Below are 20,064 nucleotides of genomic sequence, written 5' to 3' on the forward strand. Positions count from 1 at the left end.
CCAAGGCAAAAAAACAAGTGTCTCAAGATCCGCTGCCCTCACTCACCCCTGCCCAGTGGCACCACCACCACCACAAAGTTCTGAGCTGGACTCCCAGCCTCCCACCCCCTGGAGCAGAATGACATAATCTTGTGGTTTGTACAGCACCCACCACAAGTGCTATTATTTCCGACCAGACCCATCAGTGCTACTGAACGCAAACAAAACTAGGAATGTTTGAGACAATCAAACAGCAGATGCAGCAGAAATGAATTAATTTATATTTGAACAAAGGCAAAAGCCAATGGGAGGTTAAAGACAACAAGCTCAAAGGGAATTCATTTGAAGACAGAGCTGAAGGAGAGAGGCTGAAATGGTACATTTCACTGCATATTGTGGAACTGAAAAACGACTCAAAGCCATCTGAGATTTAAACAGTTATAGCCAAGGAGTTTATCTTAGTATCTAAGCTGTGACTCTTCAGGGCCAGCTTTATAATTCTCCTTAATACACACATCATTGAGACTTCTGCAGCATATAGGAACATACCATCAATCTGAGTGACTGAACACCTCTGTACTTTTTACTATACAGACAAGCTTTATTTGTGCAAAGGCTGCATTTTATCTATAGGGACAGGCTGATAATGACAGCTGGATAAATGTTAACAGAACAAACTTTATTAGCAACTTGAACTATTTAAAAAAGGGGTCTCCACAAATTAAATCTGTAAATGAGTTTACTACCCTAAAAAGTGGTAATTGGGTATTATACAGCCACAACAGGGACAATGGAACTATCAAATAGGTTCTAGCTGTTCTTTTTATGGCATTGATTTTTTTGATACATTCAAAGCATTATTGCATCAGAAAACATATCATGCATCTTTATGTTTCCAGACAAATTCACCTGTGTGTCATTTCTAGCTACATCTCAAAGGTGCACCAAATCTATAGTTTTATGGTTTTAGTTGCATGCTTTGCCTATATGCATGCTGAGATAATAAATATTAAATACAGGAAAGAACATAAGAGAACCAAACTGACATTAGGAATATTTCACGGCAGCTCTGTTATGTTCTGCCAGTTAAAGAGCTTGTCAAAAAACTGAGGTAACAACAGTGGCCACACCACTCAGCTGAGAATCGCTCAAAATTCACGGAACTTTTCAGAAATTCAAGTACACAAACACCAGCTGCAACTTGTCAGAAATGCCAGAGAAATTAGGTTGGCTGCATTTTATTAGTCTATTAGCTGGCGTTCACACAGCTCCTTGTAAATCCTTTTTCTCACTCGGGGCATATCTTCCTGGGAGAACTGAAAAGGCTGGTCTAAGGCGAGGCACTTGCAGTACTGAGGAAAAGGAAAAGGCTTGATTGAAAAAAAAAGATATTTACTATATGAATAATATAGGCCACTGATATTTAAAAAGCGGCACTCTTACCTGGAGCACAAAAACCCCACAGTCACTGTCATTTTTCTGTTGTGGAATGCACTAAAAGGAAAAGAAACAAGAAGAGACATGTTAGATCTTTACTCACCCTTTTATTCTCTAATTCTCCCTTAAAGCCCAAAAGGAGATTCAGCATAACTATCAGTCATCCCGTTCTCAGAACTAGCTGTTCTGCAGCACTAGAAACTGGAGTTGTAATTACTTATTCTGATCCCAACTTTTGCAAGGTGACACTCAACACCTTGTTAGAATAACACCTAACACTTAGAAAAATATATAGCGTAGGACAGAAAACAAATTACAAATCTTTCTTTCAAGTTTATTTTCTTTTAGCGACCTACACAGAACAGCTTCTCAATTAGTTTAAATAAACATTTGTACAACATTATCTGCTTTACACAGGACCAAACTATATCAGCAAAGCCACGCAGGCCTAGAGGAAGATTACTCTCAGCATCCATGCTACCAGCAGTGGCTTTCCTCTCCCAGCCACACCACAGGGTCTCAAAGAACACGAAGAGTGGCACATCATCAGACAACAGGAGCGCGCAAGGCAGTCTCAAATGATAACTTTCAACCTTCGTTATTTCTTTAAATATGCTCATTTTTGACACGTGGAGCTAAAAAGTCCCACTCACTAGTGCTGCTATGTCTCTGGCACTTGAAGAGGAAAAGTAATTATTTTTCTTCAACTCCCAGATCATCTAATTCACAGAATACAGGAGGACAAACTCTGACTGCACAGGGTGTGCAAGAGTGCAGAGAGGAATCATTTCATTATTGTTTCAGCATCTAAAAATAAACCTGCACGAGGAGGGAGCTGTTGGGAGTACGTCTAGTGTGCAATGACCTGTTTTATATCTTTGGAGCCATTATGGGATGGCTACGCAAATCACATATTCCCTCATTTACACTACACAGAAGTTATTTCCTTTTGTTGTTGCCAGACTTTGTTTACTTGTGATCAAATGCAATGTCCCACAAATAGCCCTGGAGACCAAAGCCCTCTCTCCATAGCAAATATAAAATATAGGCAGCTGCAGCATTAGTCTGTTCCCTCCCTCACCAAATCCCATTCATTTGGCATAGCTCAGGACAGTCCTTTCAGGAGAAGCGAAGAAGCTGCGTCTTCAGTTCATTCAGTCCTTGACCTTGTGCCAACATGGGCACCACTACAGGTTTCGCTGCAGGGATATTTAATTGCCTGGAGAACAGGCTTAGATCACCAAGTCACCTGCAGAAAGTACTAAAGACCTGGTAGGAGCTGAATGAGTGACAGAGCTCTAATTCCCAGGTGTAACCACCCTTGTGGCTCCTAGCACCCTCCACGTGGTCAGCATAGAACAATTTACTACTTGTGCAGATATATGGGTTTAGAAACAACCCCCTGAAATCTCTCAGAAATGCAGACTCCAGGGCTTGAAGTGCTGCCATTTACCTTTGTCACAGCAGTCTGCCAACCCTGAAGAAACTCGGGGCGATTCTTCTCTTTTGCTTCAGTCAGCAAATACTTTCGAATGTTCTTTAAAAAGGAAAGGAAAAAAAAAGCAACAACATTATTCACCAGCTAAAGAACAGCAGAGAGACACTGACTTCTTTGCTGGTAGCCTTTTGACGAGGACAAATATCAGGTGAGCATTAGGAGCTGAGCTCAGATCCAGAGGTAAAGAAATGAACTCTGGTGGGTACCGTGCCTTCTACCATCCAGGCTCATTTTGGTCTGTCACGGGGAGCTTTAACACCCCTCACCCCCACCACACACTGGTATACTTAGTACTAGACTAGCTGTGGCACTCAGGCACAGAGTCAGAGTGCTCCCAGTCATGCGGAGACACGCGGTGCAGTCTGGCGTGTGTTCTCTCCTGGCTTACCTGGCTGACACCAAGACCCTTACATTCAATACGATAGCATTTTCCTGCCTGAATCTCAATACAAAATGCTTTGAGTTCTGCAGCTAATCAACAAAGCCCCAGGGAGAGTTTTAGTGACATACAGGAAAAAATAGTCTGACACAAGCGAAGAAAAGGAAGCAAGATAAATGAGCCTATGGTCTTGGGTTAAGCAAATCCTTCTACTTCTCTGTAAACAGGCTGGTGTTTTATAGCACAAGTTAAACACACTCTAGCACGCCAACGTTCACCTTAGTGGGTGGATCACACTGGCATTTTGGGTATCAGCTGCCCTTCCTCTAGAAAGGGCAAGAATAAAAGCATCTCATATTTGTGAGACATTTAAGTGCAAATGCCTCGCCTGGAGCCGGATGGGAGAGGCCACACTGCAAGACTGTAGGGCTGCTGAGAGGGACCCCTGGTTTATGCTGCAAGTTCAGAAGCTGGAGAGCATGAGGTCTCTCGCTCCCAGAACAAACATTAGCTTCATCCTCAACAAATGCCAGCAGGAAACTAGTATCTTCATTCAGAAGTCCTAGCTGGGAACTCTCCTGGGTACAATAATTACTACTCTTCTGTAAGCCAACAACTACACACAGTTAAAAGTAGACGGCTGCTGCATCAGGCAAGCAATTAGGTTGACAAAATTAGCTTTTGTAAGAGGGTCATTACAATTTGCTAGTCCCAGCAAAAATCTCCTGGCTGCTCTCTATCAGGAAGACTGATAATTTAACGCCAATATTCAGGTTGCAGCTTCAAAAAAGGTTGCTGTTTTATAATCAGAGGTACACACCCCATAACAATGCAGACAGAGGAAAAAGGCAACACGCTGTTAATAGCGCAGTAACACGTAAACCCCAGTGGGCAACACTACAGCATCTTCAGTCCTGTTCTCTCACCCAGGCAACCTTCCCCAAAAAGGACCATAATTTATCATTTCCTACACACGTCTCCCTTAACAGTTGAAAGAATTGCCTTTACTCTCCCCTTCTGGCTAGCCTGCTTCCCTATGGCACGGGGCTTTGAGCCCCTGCTTTCTGTGGGAGTGACAAGACAGAGCCACAAAAGGTGTGCCAATTACACAGTAGGCTAATTAGACAATAGGCAATCTGACCTCAACTCCCAGCTCTGGTGTGACCCTCAAGTTCTGTGCTTCAGACTCCTCAGCAGGAAAAGCTGATTCTTATTTCATACACGACGGGACGACAGTAGACATACTGCATTTAAAGTTTAAAGCTGAACAGAAAAAGGAGGAGGGAGGTTGTTCAAACTTTGCAGACACAGCTGTAACTCTTACCTCTACGCAAAACTTAAAATGAATGCCTTGGGAATCATAAAATGAAATAATTCGATTGGGGATGTTCACAGTAATGAGGGACCAGTGGACTTCCAGGTGAATAGGAATTAACAAGAGAGTCTTTTTGAACAAGTCCACCTGACAAGAAGAACAATATACATTAGAGACAATTCCACAGGCAGAACACAGCAAAGCAAAAGATTAATCATATCCAAGTCTCCTCTCTGCCACCCTGTAACTGAAGAATTCTTTCGCCCCTCCACTCTTTCACCACATTCCTTGCGTTTATCTCATATACAACCTATCAGCAGGCACAAAAATAGTTACAGCCCAGAAAGTTGTGAAGTATTGTACAGTACCAGAGTTAGTCACTACTGTATTTGTGGCAAAATCCTGCTCACAGTGCACTTTGACAGAGATGTTAAAGTGGGATTTCTTAAGAAATGATGGTAATACAATAGAGCCTTCATTTGGGTTAGCTATGTATCTTCAGTAATGACACTCCTGCTGTGCGAGCACCACAGATTTCTATCAGAGCTGCATCATGCATGGGTGACAGAAGCAGTTCTGATTACAAACACCCCACAAAACCAGCAAGCTGGTGCAGTTTGACTCCCTCTGCTGTAACACAGGCTCTGTGACTTGTCAAGAGGAAACCAAAGGAGGACCGCGTGATGCTTTGGTGAGCAGAGGAAAGGAGGGGGTGAAGGCAGAGCAGATTCATTCTTTCTTGAACTTAACTTCGTAGCAGATGTACTGTGGTCACAGGCAAGCAAAGAAGGGAGAAGGTCTTAAAGTACGGAACAAGTAGAACAGATACAACACCCCTGGCGTCTGTGTGGCAGATGAGCCCTTATGCTTTTGTAAGTCAGCCAAGCCAGGGCCTTTCATGATCCTCCTTCTCCCGGTTCCTCTTGAAATAAGTGTCTAATTGCTGGGTTTTTGGTGGTACAGTCCAGAAAATAAGCAAAAATAGAATACTGAACTAAATGAACTCATCCTGTGGGAAGATTTCTGTGCCTTTTTTTTTTTTTTTAAGTACTGTGCAATTTGAACAGTATATAATTGCTGTGCTACTGGTAAAGGCAGGTGGTTTGTAGGAAAGAAAAGTGAATTTTTTTTGAGTAACAGTGGGAAGCTGAAAACACAAAAAGGTCTGAGCGTACACAGCAGTTACCAGGCTCGCCTTGCTCACAACAGTACTCACTCACAAGCACGGATGATCCCTGCTCCCACCTGCAGAAACTGCTTCCTGACCAGATTACAACACACTCGCTACACAACAATCCATCATTTTTGCAGAGAAGCAAAGAGATGTCAGCCAGCAGCAAGCTGAGGCCACAAAGGAAAACTGGAATAAGATAAATGAACTACATCTTCTGTGATGTCCAGCAATAGCAGAACCACGGTAAACTCAAGGGTCTTCATGTGACCCTAGTTGTGGGACTGCTGCAGGCATGCAAACTTCTAGCAGAAGAGTGGATAGAGTCAGCCAAGAACTGGAAGGGTTTTTAGTTAAGACCTGATGTACAGAAAGAATGGTGGCAACCTAGATTCGCTTCACCAAGACAGTGCAGCCAGCTAGCTGACACAACAGTGGATCAGAGCAGGAGTGCCAGTGTGGGCAGATGGGACAGACACAAACAGGAGCTTTGAAAACACGGCAGCTAGGTGCAGAAGAGCATGTCCTAGGCTCCGGCTTCGTATATCCCAGGAAAGCACATTTATAAAGCCTGGTACAATACTCTGATGTGTTTAAAAAGCAGAAACAAGTTTGCCTTAATTGCGTATTGCAGGACTAAGCAGTCTGCTGAATCCTTCCAACAAACTGCTTAATTCTCATTCTTGCTTTAGAGAGTCTCCAGGAATTTAAATGTCTGAACAACTGTCCTGCTCTCATCTGGTCCCCCCTCAGCAGCAACACGAATACAGGTTCTGCTTTCAGAATCTACCTTCACTTCTGGGGTTTTTGCAAAACTTGGGTTGCTGGAGAAAAAGAACTTTTAAAGCATCTGGGAATATTAGGCACCAATATTCAGACTCTTTTAAAAGAGATTTTAATAAATTATACAAATAGATTTTATATTCGGATAATGAGTTCATCTCTAGGATTTCACAGATGTGTGCTATTTAAGTGCTTCTGTAGAAAGATCATATATTCAAACACGGTCCTTGATTAGTCTTGCCTCATCTCCCACATTAGAAAGGACAAATGTTCAAAGGGGGGGGGGGGGGGGGGGGGGGGGGCGCGGAAAGCACACTGTTCTTTGTATTAGCTACCTCAGGAAATATCACAAGCCATAATCTGGTATGGGTTCTGGAAAGCAAGGTGAAGTCTGCTCTTGCCATGTTAACAACAGTTTGGCTTATTGGTCTCTAATTTCTGCTTTCTAGTACCTGTATGTGTTACTCAGGAGTAACAATTTGATTTTATCACACAATCCCAGGTTAAGCTAAAAGGTGCTCTACCATAGATGGGCATACCTGGTCCTGTCAGGAGCACCGAGAGACATTTTTTGCAGATAAATTAACGGCTTGCATGAATGTACACAGGAGACAACCTACCACTAAAGATTAAGCCATTCAAAGTACATTTTCACAACATAATCATACTAACTTGACTAGTGCCATCCTACACCTTTTATTAACCTCTCCCCACTTTGTATCATTCCTTTGCAAACCCATCCTTTGCAGATACCTCCTAACCCAGTTTCAAGTTAGTGATTCAACCCAGCCCCAAAGAACCAGAGCACTGATGACACAGAGTTAAAAGATACCTTTTTAGTCCATCGTTTTACCCCATTATATCCTTTGGTTACGAGCTGTCTATGAAAAAAGCTGTTAAAGAAATGAACCTAAAAAAAGAGAGAGAGGAGGAATGAGCACAGAAATCTTCATGCAGAGTCATTCCCCTTCCCCCAGGATAATTTATACAAAACAACTTGTAATAAGGCAATATTTAATGCAGGTTTAGAAACAGAACCCAGTAGGGACAAACAGAGGCTTTGCCAACCTAAACTATTGCTGTTCTTCAGCAAGCAAATAAAGCGAGCCTTATTTCCCTATAATATATGATGTAAGCCACTGCAGCATTTATATTTACGCTTCTGCACCTCTGGGCATATCATGTTTAATTTTTGCTGGGGACAGACTTGGGAGAAAAACACCAGGATAAGGTGTTATGAGGTTTTGTTCTGCTTTACAGGTGATTTTTTGCTGGGGACAGACTTGGGAGAAAAACACCAGGATAAGGCATTACGAGGTTTTGTTCTTCTTTACAGGGATTAAAGAACATTGGACTGGCAAAGTGAGGGTGGTGGAGAAGGGAGTAACTTCTGGTTTTACTTGCTGGCAGCTCTGAGACTCAAAACCCAATATTATTAAAACAGTTATGAGATTTAATCCAACAACACACTCATTTGTATTCAACTACTATGACCAGCTCCAGACAAAAAACAATATTCTGCTGTTTAAAAGCATTTTTAAGTTATACCACATCCATTTTATAACTAAAAACCTACATCTATGGCAAAAAAGTAGGCTCATGTTAAAAAAAAAATAATTATCTAGCTCCAGGTTAACACTATTATTCCCTGTGCTTAGCTTCTTGCAATTACAGGAACAGATTAATACAAATGGAAATCTGCAACAGCTGTTTTTAATAATTCTGCTAGTGTAGAGGTGGTAGAAGGCTCGAGTTATTACTTTAAAAAAAAAGTTAGAAAATTCAGCATCTGAAAACACAGTCTAACACCCATTAGCTATGCCAACAGACTTCAAAACCACATTCTGAGGTACCAGCACAAAATCTCCCATGAGGATTTCAATTATGCACTATGAAGAAAAAGCAGACACAAGCAAACAGATACAATCTCCAATACCACAACCCTAGCACACGCTTGGGAAGTACAGAGAATACTAATGAAGAATCACCATCACCACCAATCAAAGCAACAACGTTCTTTCTTCTGAGCTTGAAGATTTTAAGAGTTACATTATGCAGAGCTCATCTAAGAATGGCTTTGCTTGCTTCTTCCTTTGTGGTCTCACCTGAAAATCATTCAGCTCTACTAGCAAACAGATGGCTTTTTATAATTGCCACTGCTGCAAATTTAGTCACAGAATGGGGGTGGGATGGGAGACGTTTTCTTTTTTTTTTTTTTTTTGGCCTTTTTTTTTTCCCCCCAAACTGCCACCAACAGACACTGCTGTTGGAAAGCTGTAACCATTCTGTTGAGGATGCACAAACCAAATTGCCCTGCAGAGTCAGTTCTGCCAAGGAACCAAGCAGCTCTGCATCAATTCCTATTCACCAGGCAGGCAAGCTGGCAGTTTGAGCTGTTAGGGCCCCCAGAGCTATGAGGTGGGCAGGTGGGTCAGTGCAAGCAGCACATGTGCATGGTTCAAATGCTACCATTCACGATTTGTCATCTCAGCAGAAATCCATCTTAACCAAAAATTTCAGCTGAAACATCAGACTGGTGAGCAAGGGCATGGATAAAAAAAAAAAACTTTAGAAGCAGGTATGCTGGGGACAGAAACCTCTAGGAGAGAAAGGATGGGCAAAACCAGGGCATCTGTCTTCTACAGGTACATCAGTAACATCAGGCTACCACAGAGACCACCTGCAGAGCTAATTCAATAAGTTCCTGAAACAAGAGCAACAGCACTGAAAACTGCACAGGAAAGGAAGAAAATTTGACAGCAGATAGCAACAAATTATAATGAAACCACTCAGAACATCCCTGAGCTAAATCTCAAATCTGTATCTGAAATATTAAATGTTTCACCCTTCCCTCTCAATCTCTCATTAGGTACATTTGCATAATAACAAAAACCCTCACCTTGTCAGGGACTGCATCCATTACGAGTTCACCATACATGTTAATTATCTGTAAGAGTTAGTAAATATTTGAATATGTACAGAGCAATTTTGTAACCCCCAAATTCACAAGTTCCCATAAAACGTAGGACCCTTCACACTTGAAGCAGCAATAAGGAGGTGAGCAATTATAGCAACACTTTGCCGTAGTCTGAAGGATGAGCACTCCGGAACTAACAGTGGTCGGCCCGCAGAGAGACTAACTGGCTGCTTGAGGTCTGCCTCAATCTGAAATGCAGTTTAATTCAATTTAAGACTACTGGTGCATGCCCTGGGCACTGCAGCCGCCTTGGTTTTTTGGCTGTGGGCCAGTCTGCTGCTTCACTCTGCTGTTCTTGTGATCTGCTCAAGCTTGGGGATGGGGCAAGATGTTAAAACCTACGTGGGTAGCCACTATTTTCCCAGAACAGTGAAACATCATTTCTTCAAAAGGTAACAGTTTAGTTGTGACACCTCTCATCTTCCAGACTTGTAACTGCTATTATTGTGCCTATTGTAAAAGCTGCTCACCATTTCTCAAGTGCAAAGTAAGGATAGTCCACCTGTAACGCAGCAGAAGGTGAACAACTGATACCCTCACGCGGGCAAAAAAGGGGTAAGGAAGCACACAAACACCAAGCATCTCTGACCTGGTCATTCAGCCAGTTCTGGCCTTCCAGTGTTGCTAAATCATCCATATCTAGCATGTGCTTATTATAGAAGACCCGGAAATCGCAAGTAGAGGTTTTTGGATGTTTTTCCCGATACTTCATGATTTCCCTGGTGATAAAAGGTTTTCTAAAACAGGATTGAAAAAGTAGAAAAAATAATAAGTCAGGGTCATGTCAAATGGACTTCTGTTCTGCTAGGTGTTAGATGTGGAGCATGCAGTAGCAATACAAGCAATTTGTCCTTTACAAAGTCTAGAATTTGATACTGCTACACACCTATGGGAGAAATCTTCATTGAAGACTTCTTTTAATCTTCCCATGACATCTTTTTCACAGAGTGGTACTAAACTGCCATACTTCTTCATAACTTCATCTAGGAATCCTTTAAATACACCAGAAAAATGAAAGTGCAAACATATAAAAAACCTTCAGAGTTCACTAGTCCGATAAAGCAGTCACTGCTTCCAAGTACGAGCAGCAATCATTCTGCACCCAACCAACACATAACACCACACATGGCAAGTATATATTTAAGAAAAATAAAGCTCAAATTGGCAACATTAAATAAAAACGGGGGCAGGGGAAGGAGGACAAAAATAAAAAAGCAGGAATCCGATCACTCAGCTTCACAGGAAAAGATCAGACTCCATTCTTGCAATATACACACATCTCTACATCAAACTAATTATACCAGTGCTAAAGAATCCACCCCCCTCCCTATTTCAATTAACATCTTAAGTAATTTTTACTGCAACATGAAAAGCCATCAGTTTCTGCAACAGTTTTCATTGAAAACTCAGTATCTTGTCCTTACGGTATGCAGAATTACTCTCCTCAAATGTAAGCAGCCTTGGTTGGCAGAGCGTTTGCAGCCTGTTCAGCTCCTCTGCTGTTACCATCGCAAACAGAAAAGACACCAGACACTTGGCAAGTTTAACTAATTCACCCGTGTATCCTAGGGATGGCACTTAAGGTGACACAGCCAGCCATGCCAGCCTGCCACTGCCTGAGAAAGCATTGGGCAACCCTAACACCAGAAACAAAGATATTAACTAGGAAATAATGAAGGGATGAATGCTGGAGGAAATAAAAAACCTAGGAAATAAGTTTTCTTTTTTTTCTCAGACATAAGACTGGAACACTGGAGACATAAATCCCACCCAAGCATCCAAAACTTTTCAAGAATGAAAGAGAATGGCAAACAAGATTTCAACACCTGCTAGTGAATAAGAAAAAAAAATCCACCAAGTTGTCCAGCTTTCTGAAAATGAATTTTCAAATGCAGCAGATAACACATCTTCTGTGTACAGAAAGCTGGATCTGAGAGTAGAGTTTAGAGAAATCGCACTATCCCAAACTCCAGGATTCTTCTCAGGCCAGGGTGCGATGGCAGAGCGCACCACTGGACACGGCAGTGTACATTCAGCTCTCTACTTACTAAGGCTTTAGCAATATTTCCTGGAAACTTCCAAAGATCAGGATGGGAAGAAGCAAGATGAGAGAAACATCTGACAGAGAAAAAGTGCCAGAAGAACAGCAGTAAGTAAAAACTAAAAAGGGACAGAGACCCAGAACAAAGCAGAAAGAGCCAAGAAAGCAGTGAAGATACAGCAAGAAGTACACCCAGATGTGTGACAGAAGGAAGGGAGGACTGAAAAGTGAGATCAGACAACAAGGAAGCATTCTTCACAGGAAGATAACCTTCCTCGCAACTCTGCCACACACTTGCCTAACGACTTTTATCCTTACATCTTAGTACACTGTGACAGGGAGAACACTTCTCACTCTGGCTAGAAGTCTAGATAGATGATGCATGGGGCTTACAAGTGTACGTTATTCTCTTCTAATATATATGTGAATTTTAAAAGGTTTTTACACATACACACAAAGGGACTATTCTTGTAGTTACAACCAACCGCAGCAGAGCTCCAGGAGACCTCTAGCTAGACTCTGACCTCACTTACACTGGTGTAACTGAGTAACTCAAGGAGGGAAATACAAAGTTCAGACCTGATGCAAGACACCCATCACAAACAGGATTTACCATGGAGCTCTGTTTGATACGTCAGAGCGCATCAGAATGCACTAAATGCTGCAGCCCATTAGCCTTGGAGCTCAGCTGCTGCAGAGAAACTCAAAACCCAAGACCACCTCTAACATTTATATCTCCTTCACACATCTACCCTAGGAACTCTTGCCAGGCTAGCAGTACCTTTTAGGGTGCAGTTAATTATTATTTTTATACATTTATAAAGAGACACGAACTCCTGCACACAGTTATACCAAAATTAGAACTCCTTTTTTACAGCTTTTCAGCTGAGATCAGCATGAATGTGTATGTAGTGTAGACTTGGCTTCAGTCCTCGGACAGGAACCCTCAACTCCGAAGAAAATGGCAACTGGTCTCACCTACTTTCATGCAGAAGCTGGGTAAGAACTCTCTTAAAATCGTCAAGTGTGCAAAAGTTCAATGCATTTGCTGTCTGCCTTTTCCATTTTATTTATTTTCAGTTATTCAAGCCTCCCATGAACAAGAACATGACTGCCTATCAGACCACAAAATTTTAACCTTTGCCACTCTGATACAGTCTTGGTTCTTGACCGTTAGAGAAGGACTACATCCCTTTTTCTGCTGGACAAACTAAAAATCCATTGCAGAAGTGGTCTGTTCACTGTGATAACAATTTCTCACATAGTGCCTGGTCCTTGCTGGCTCACATAAAGCCACAGAGAAACACATCTCACACTAAATTGCAGATATGGATGGGGAAAGCTAAATCATGTTTTCAGGTCCCATGTCTCCTTCTTTGCTTTTTGCTTTAGAGAATCAATAGCAAAATTGAAGGGCAAAAAAGCAGGCAGAGAAATCGGAGCATCTTAAACTTCAGACAATCCCTTTAACACTAGTTGGCACCGGCTTCAGGTTTATGGGCACCTATGAAGCCAATTTCTCCAAAGGAAGACGACTTCAGTTATCAGAACACCACTGAACTCAAACGTTATATTAATGGTACTAGGTAGCACAATGTGTTATTTTACTGCTCCTATGTGTACAGCATGCTACTATACATAAATAAGACACCAATTACTATTTTTACTATGTTCCTCTTTAGAGAGGCTATCAAATACTGCATGCTCAGCACCGAGTAAAAAAATCCCAAAGACTTTTTGTTGAACCTTTAAGACTAGTCTTGCCTTTTTTAAAAAAATACTGTCTAGTAAGATTCATTAAGCCTACTTCATGAAAAATTGCAGAGAAAATTAAGTGACAATGAGCAATATTTGGCTATTAAAACCTGAGATCGATTAAGTGATTTAGTTTCAGTCCAAGACAGAGGAAGAGAAGAGAGGGTAAGGCTGGAAGGAAGTATTAGAACACCAAGGATTTTCAAAAACCAATTAAGAGAAATATTTGTCAAACATTTAAAAAATTGGAAGTTTTAACCCCATATCATCTTCTGAAACCAGATGACAAAAGACATTTCAAATGTCTATCAACATTTTCCACAAAAATTCCCATTACATTGTTTTCCCTAAAACAAGAGCAGCAGAGGCACCATGCAACTATTCCTCAAAATAGCTTGTCAGATAAGCATTGATTTGTCCTTCTTTCATGCAGCTCCCCTCTCTGCAGCCTCATTTCATTAAGTGTTTTGCTAAGCAATGTTTATAATTCACAGTAAGAAACCATTTTAATAAAGGAATTAACGCAACATGTAAACTGCACGATACACCCAGCAGTTTTCAGGAACTCCTGGAAGCCCTAAGATATATAAAAGGTATACCACAAAGCCATGTTGCCAACTGCTCATCAGCCACCCGGGAAGCTTTCTGACCGTCCCTTTTGCCTCCCTTCTGCATTTCTGATTTCAGTCTTGTGCTTTCTGGTGAAGGCTCCTCAAGAGGACTTTTGCAGTAAGGGTGATCCAGTAACTTTGCACTAAAAATGTCCAGATTTAAGGAGCCCTCTACTTCCATTTGGCTAGAGCTGTCCTCATTTTGTGCCATCTCCATGGATAAAGGTCCATTTTCAAAATGATCACTGACATTGGAATCCTGCAAGGAGGACTGCAACAGTATGATTCCATCTATACCCATAACCTCATTAGATCCTGCATCATCTTGACCTGAAACAGGAATTTCCTTTCCTGTCACAGAGATGAAAATGTCAGAGCCATGATCCTCTGCCAGAGCCCCGTTGGTCTCCACCTGGTGCAAGGTCTCTGCCTTCGGAGAAGCTCTAGCATGCAGTTCTGGCAGGGCAGCATCCACACGGCCATCCTGCCCTCCGGATTCTGGCTCCTCAGAACGTGGCTCAGCACACGGTAACACATCCTGCGCGTAGCAGATCTCAGATGCATGTATTTTGTTCTCCTCACCTAAAGATTTGGGTGTAATATTGTTCATATCTGGTAAGCTGTACTGGTTCCAAAGACAGCTACTTTTAGATTTCCAGTAGGAAAGCCAATTACACAATCCACTTTCAAAATCTGGCTGAAGCGTCTCTTGATGGTCCCTTGTAACTTTCTGCACCCACCTTGGCTTGATTTTTCTCAATTTGCAGGTTTTGCTTCTTGCTTGAAGTTCCAGGGATTTTATAATTCTATACCGAAACCTAACCATAGAAAGTTTCTTATGCATCATAAAGATAGATCTCTTTTTTACAGTATGATGGTTAAATTTGTAGCTCTTTATAGTTGTCAAGGGGCCACAAGTTCCATTCCACTCCCTTTGCAACAGCATTTCCTTTTATAGTTGTTTAAAACTACTAGGACTGTGTTGCCCTCATCATTATTGCTCTCCTCCCCGCTATAAACAAAACCACCTTTCTTTACAGGTAAGGCAGCACCATCCGGCGTACCACATGAGACATAATAGATATTGCCAGAGATGCTACTAATAGCCAATTTCAAATTCTTCATTCAAAGGATCTTCACTCTGAAAAGATTCATTGTTGAGTTTTCTTACTTTCCCAGATAGACTTGCGCCTTTGCGATAGGGACAGGATCTTTTTGCTCTCAGTAGTTTTGTAAGGAAAACTGTATGTTTCAACAGTAGGTTTTTGATATGTTTCTGCATTTAGAGGCACATCAGGAGCCCACCTGCTTTGGAGCTCAAGTGCCTTCCTTCCGCACTGCTGCCTTCTGTAGTTTGTTGTGATTTAAGCTCACAATCAGGTGAACACTCTGTCTTTTCTTCTTAGCTAGGAAAAATTGCTTTTGGAAGCAGTATTCCCCAGGCTGCCCAAATCCAGTGGTCCATCTTCTAGACTGGGCCAGCAACTGACTTCTTTTCCAAAGCAAGTATCTTCTATGGTTTTTCATTTTTCTGATGCATTATGATCTTGAAAAACAGCTGAAAGAATAAGGGAAATTAATTCAGCGTTATCTGGACTGTAACATAATAGCAAAACACTAAGGCACATTCCTCAGGCAACATGCCTATCTAAAATTCCACTCGTCCTCCAAACACAATCCCATGTTCCCTAGGACATTCTCACTTGCACCAAAAGGAAAAAGAAGCAATAGCTGCAATGGCTCAGTTCATAAACAGGCTTTTCTCATTTACCTTCCCCTGAGGTAAAGCAGCGAACAGGTAATCCCCACCCAGCCCACGCTCCCTGTATATAATTTCTGACTCTCTATCTAGCCCAAGGATAAATGTCTCTCGATATCCATGTTGTAGAGCAAGCACAGTTAACTAGCTTGCACCAAAAGGCTTTTGAAAAACAAAACTCTGAAGCCCAAGTTAGTCAACAAGTGTCTGCAGATACCCGATTCCACCAGCAAGCCATGTACACCATGTACAAAGTGAACGCTTATTCTTGTGTAATAAATATTGGGAGGCACTCTGGGGACACTTCACACACACAAATTTTTCCCTTAAAGGAACAGCACTGCACATACCAGACAGAAATGTTGATTCTCTGATTAGATAAAGAATGACACAGCGTACTCTGTGAAGTGGGTCCTCTGTATTTGCAGTAACAGCTCACTCCGTATGACACTACCACCACCATGAGCTTCTATAACCAGTGTTTATCTTTGCATTAACAAAGCAGTGTCAATACAAGACAACAGTTACCTTAAAAATCTCTTTCCCCACTAAAAACCTGCATCTCAAAGTGTGCAATAAGGATAGATTTAAGTCTACACAGAAGTGTAAAGCCTGCACGGTAGTATCTATTCATCTTAACTACATAAGATAGAAGAATCCAAAGGCAGAAGAATCCAGAAAACACAAGGGGAAGGCATCAGATGCACACACAACATAGGATGTTTCATGCAAATTGTTCCAGTCTCACCAAGTACATCAATCACGTCCTGTATTTTACAACAGTCTGCATTTTCTTAAATTCGGAAATGGACTTTCCCTCTCCTCTATCCAACTGATTCTGACTTACAGACTTGTAACAAATTTTCCCTTAGCCACATCTGTCCCAAGCATTACATGTAGACATCACCTAGCTGAAAATAAAGGAGCCTATAAATGGAAATATAAAGTTAGCAATTGGACTTTAAAGGCAAATACGAATGCTAGGCACCTGCAGAAACAGATATTTCAAGTCTGACTTAAGAAGCTCTTCTGCATTTTTCACTTACTCATCTTGGATGTAAACAGCAGGTCGCTTTGTGTGTGTGCTTGTGTGTGTAGGAATTGGAGGGGAGTAGAAACGCAGAGATGATGAAAAATATCATTTAGCACTCTGGTAAGATACTGCCACCATACAGAAAACAGCCCAGAGTTCACTACCCACAACCTGGAAAGGAACCCTGCTACCTCCACACAGAGACGTGCAAGACAGTACAGCTTAACCGTATAAGCACTGCAATAGGATCTAGCTCTTTTGTAACCCTCTACTAGTCAGCATACAACTTAGTTACTATCAAAATCAGGACGTAACATCTCATCATGCCAATTTTCTCATATTTGCTCTTCTAGGACTCGCATTTCTCTGCACTAGATAGTTTATGCCGGCTTTTATGCTACAAACTGTTCATGTCTGTCTATTGTGCACCGTACCTACAAAACGGTCCCTGAGTGGCCCCAGTAAACATCAGCCAAACCACAGTATTGCTAGGACAGCTTATTCCAGCTACACTTCCATCCAAGTAGACAAAAACCAAGCCAGCAAAAGCACAGCATTTTCAACAGAGCCACATATACAAAAGGCTTCTGCCAACAAAGCGAGTCTTGAGTGCACTGAGAGCGCACAGCACGTGAAGGTTGCGCTGCTGCTCAGTCTCAGCATTATGTGCCCAGCACCTGTGCAACATACCTGCCAGTTTTGAAGAACATTCCTGAATGATTTGGAGTCACCACTTTTCTCCTTGCTCTCTCACAGCAAAGTCCAACAAGAAGCATCCCTTCACGGGCACTACCTCAGATGTGGAAGGCAGCTGAGTGACCACTGGTTTTCTGAAAAGCCGTGGATTACACAGGAGCTGAAGCGCCTACAGCTACCATCATTTCACCCATAGTAAACTGAACTAATGATCACAGTGGGAAAAATACTGAACTAGATTCTAGCAAAGATTAAGTCTTGACAACAAAAAGAACCTGAGGCAAACTTGAATTGAGAGGCAGGAGTGGTGCCACAGTTTCAATGCAATCAATTGCAACAGCAATTGAAATAGCTCATTTGCTCATTAGTATCATGAAATCCAGCTTCTTAAACTGCAAGAAGTAAAGATCTTAGGAAAGCGATTCTACCCACCTGTTCTGCTTCATTTTTAACTTAGATCATTAAAAAATGCTTCACACTGTAACTTAGAGGATTTAAAAATACTTCACATTTGTCTGTGATGCACGCACCAATTTCTCCACATTGAAAGTTTTTTTCTGTACAAAAAAAGTTTCTCCTTAAAACGGGAAGAAAATCTGACTCCAAGCCATTGAATCAGAGTAAACCCTTCCTGCCCTCCCCTCTGCCTTTTCAAATATAATCAATTTTGAGTCTGGATCCCTTTAAAGCAAAGGCCTCCAAGGAGCAGTTAATCCCAGTCCTAGGAGCTGAAAGAGTTCACTTTTCTAATAGCAGTATTACTTAAAGAGTGACAAAAGATAATCCATACGCAAATATTTAATTAAAGGTGCTGCTTGAAGAACTTATTTTCCCATCAGTGCTACAAGAGTATTACTGGTTTTACTTGGCAACATAAATCAGCAAGGCAAATGGACTGCTTAAAAGTGCACTGCTAGAAAAGGAACTGAAGTGAACAACGTAAGACCAAAAAATAAAGCAAGCATCACCCAGAGTTTAAGAACCTGAAGAGAAAGTCACATCTTCATCCCATACACTGACACAGATGAAAAAACTCTGAAGTTGAGGAACTTGCACCATTCAAAGTGTAATTTGGCTAGTATAAGCCATACCTCCATGGCACAGGGATGCTGCCAAGATCACACCAGCAAAATCTTAAAACCCAGGAAAGCCCAAGATGTGTACCTCCCGAAGACCATAAGTGAAAGTTTACTGTCATTAGTCCTCAACCCTTCTGCTGCATTTGACAAACCATCTGCAAATGATTCAATACTGAAAGGCACAATCTCTTTTGCACCGACAAAGACAAACCCAAACTGTTACAGCTCTGTACTAATGGCAGGTTCTAGTAATAGATCTGCTTTGTACCCTAAGCTTTTAGAAACATACTTGGGAGCCGCTCAGTTTTCAGAACAGAGACTTACCCCAAGAGCTCTGGTAAGTTACAAGCAAGTGTCACTTTATATCAACTTGACATAAAGCTCACCTAAAATTCACCTAACACCTACACAAGAGGAACAGAGGATTGCGAGGCCCTTGATCCTTTACCAAGTACCACATTCAGTGCAGATACATGCTGTATTTCCCTTAGAGCAATTAGCAGCTCACTCCGTTTGCAACTTACATGGTTGCAGCTTCTGTCACCTTCAGTGAAATGAAGTACTGGAAAAGACACTACGCGTTCTCATCTTCCACCAATTTTAAGCCTGTTACAGTTTAACCACTAATTAGTCCTTGGCAGTGCTATTTTTTTTTGGCATGTTCAGAGAGCCCAGGTTTTAACTAAAAGCGCAGAAATGGGAAAGGCAGTCCCAACCGACTGCTGCTGACAGGACCCTAACAAAAGGCTTCCATCTGACACCTCACGCCTCAGACCACAGAAACCTTTTGTCCACCCATGCACAGAACAAACCCACAGCACTGCAGCTACTTCATACTTAGATCACCACAAGTTATCTAGGGCTGCATCCGGGTGGTCACATGCAGCTGGTGAGTAATTCAAACACAGCTCACTTGCTAACTCTTTGGTGGTTGTTTTTTCTCCCAGACTGCCCAGATTTTAACGCTGCAATTCAAAATATAAAATAAGCTTGTTTTGAAGACCATCAGTAACATAAATAAGCAAACAGCCTTGGAAGCGTGGCCTTGTGCGGGCACGAGGAATTCATGCACAACACGCTGCCATGGGAGGCAGCGACTCCGTCAACACCCAGGAGTCCAGCCTTTCCCCACGGAGATCTGGGGCAGGCTCTCTCAAAGACAGAGGATAAGCAAGAAGGAGAAAGCAGGCCTGAGGTTAGAGAGCTGGGATATGCTGTGCAAGAAGATGCCCTCCCTCCCTCCCCCAAGCGGAATCCAAAATTGGAAAGAGAGAGAGGAAGCTGTGGAAGGGTGTCTCTCTTCAAACGACCGCATAGCCAGAACTAAGCTGATAAGGTCAGGAAGTCTGAAATTATTCAAATTAGCACATGCAGAAGTAATGTGGGTTCACAGAACTGCAAACTATCTTCTCTCTGCTTTCTTCTCTGACCTGCCCAGCACAGTTCTCCCAATTGTTAACCAAAAATTTTGTCCCAGAGGTGAAACAAGCCCTGGGGAAATCCACTTTGACAAAACATAACGTATTAACACAAGACCATACAGAAATGGCC

General features: G+C 41.9%; 1 protein-coding gene across 2 annotated transcripts; it reads right to left on the reverse strand.

The window, feature by feature from the left end:
• Window positions 1-237: 237 nt before the first annotated feature.
• On the reverse strand, window positions 238-15,504 carry SENP5 (SUMO specific peptidase 5). Of its 2 annotated transcripts, none has more exons than XM_040613485.1 (9): window positions 13,935-15,504; window positions 10,426-10,531; window positions 10,129-10,276; window positions 9,462-9,509; window positions 7,395-7,472; window positions 4,618-4,755; window positions 2,870-2,953; window positions 1,423-1,473; window positions 238-1,331 (listed from the first exon to the last, which is right to left on the reverse strand). In XM_040613485.1, the coding sequence occupies exons 1-9, from the start codon at window positions 14,890-14,892 to the stop codon at window positions 1,221-1,223; spliced, it is 1,722 nt and encodes a 573-aa protein (XP_040469419.1). In that variant the 5' UTR covers window positions 14,893-15,504; the 3' UTR covers window positions 238-1,220. The 2 variants fall into 2 exon arrangements, with proteins under 2 accessions (XP_040469419.1, XP_040469418.1); XM_040613484.1 differs by having other exon boundaries at window positions 238-1,349.
• Between the last annotated feature and the right edge of the window lie 4,560 nt (window positions 15,505-20,064).

The sequence above is a fragment of the Falco naumanni genome, chromosome 13 (genome assembly GCF_017639655.2).
Source record: "Falco naumanni isolate bFalNau1 chromosome 13, bFalNau1.pat, whole genome shotgun sequence".
Taxonomy (NCBI): Eukaryota; Metazoa; Chordata; class Aves; order Falconiformes; family Falconidae; genus Falco; species Falco naumanni.

What these genes read in the sequence shown, in the direction of transcription:
- SENP5 (XM_040613484.1), bottom strand. Translation starts at nt 14,892, where the DNA reads ATGCTGTTGCAAAGGGAGTGGAATGGAACTTGTGGCCCCTTGACAACT. An exon ending in AGAACTGGCTGAATGACCAG is followed by an intron (nt 9,510 to 10,128) that starts GTCAGAGATGCT and finishes TAACTCTTACAG; the next exon opens with ATAATTAACATGTATGGTGA. An exon ending in TAAAACGATGGACTAAAAAG is followed by an intron (nt 4,756 to 7,394) that starts GTATCTTTTAAC and finishes TCTTCTTGTCAG; the next exon opens with GTGGACTTGTTCAAAAAGAC.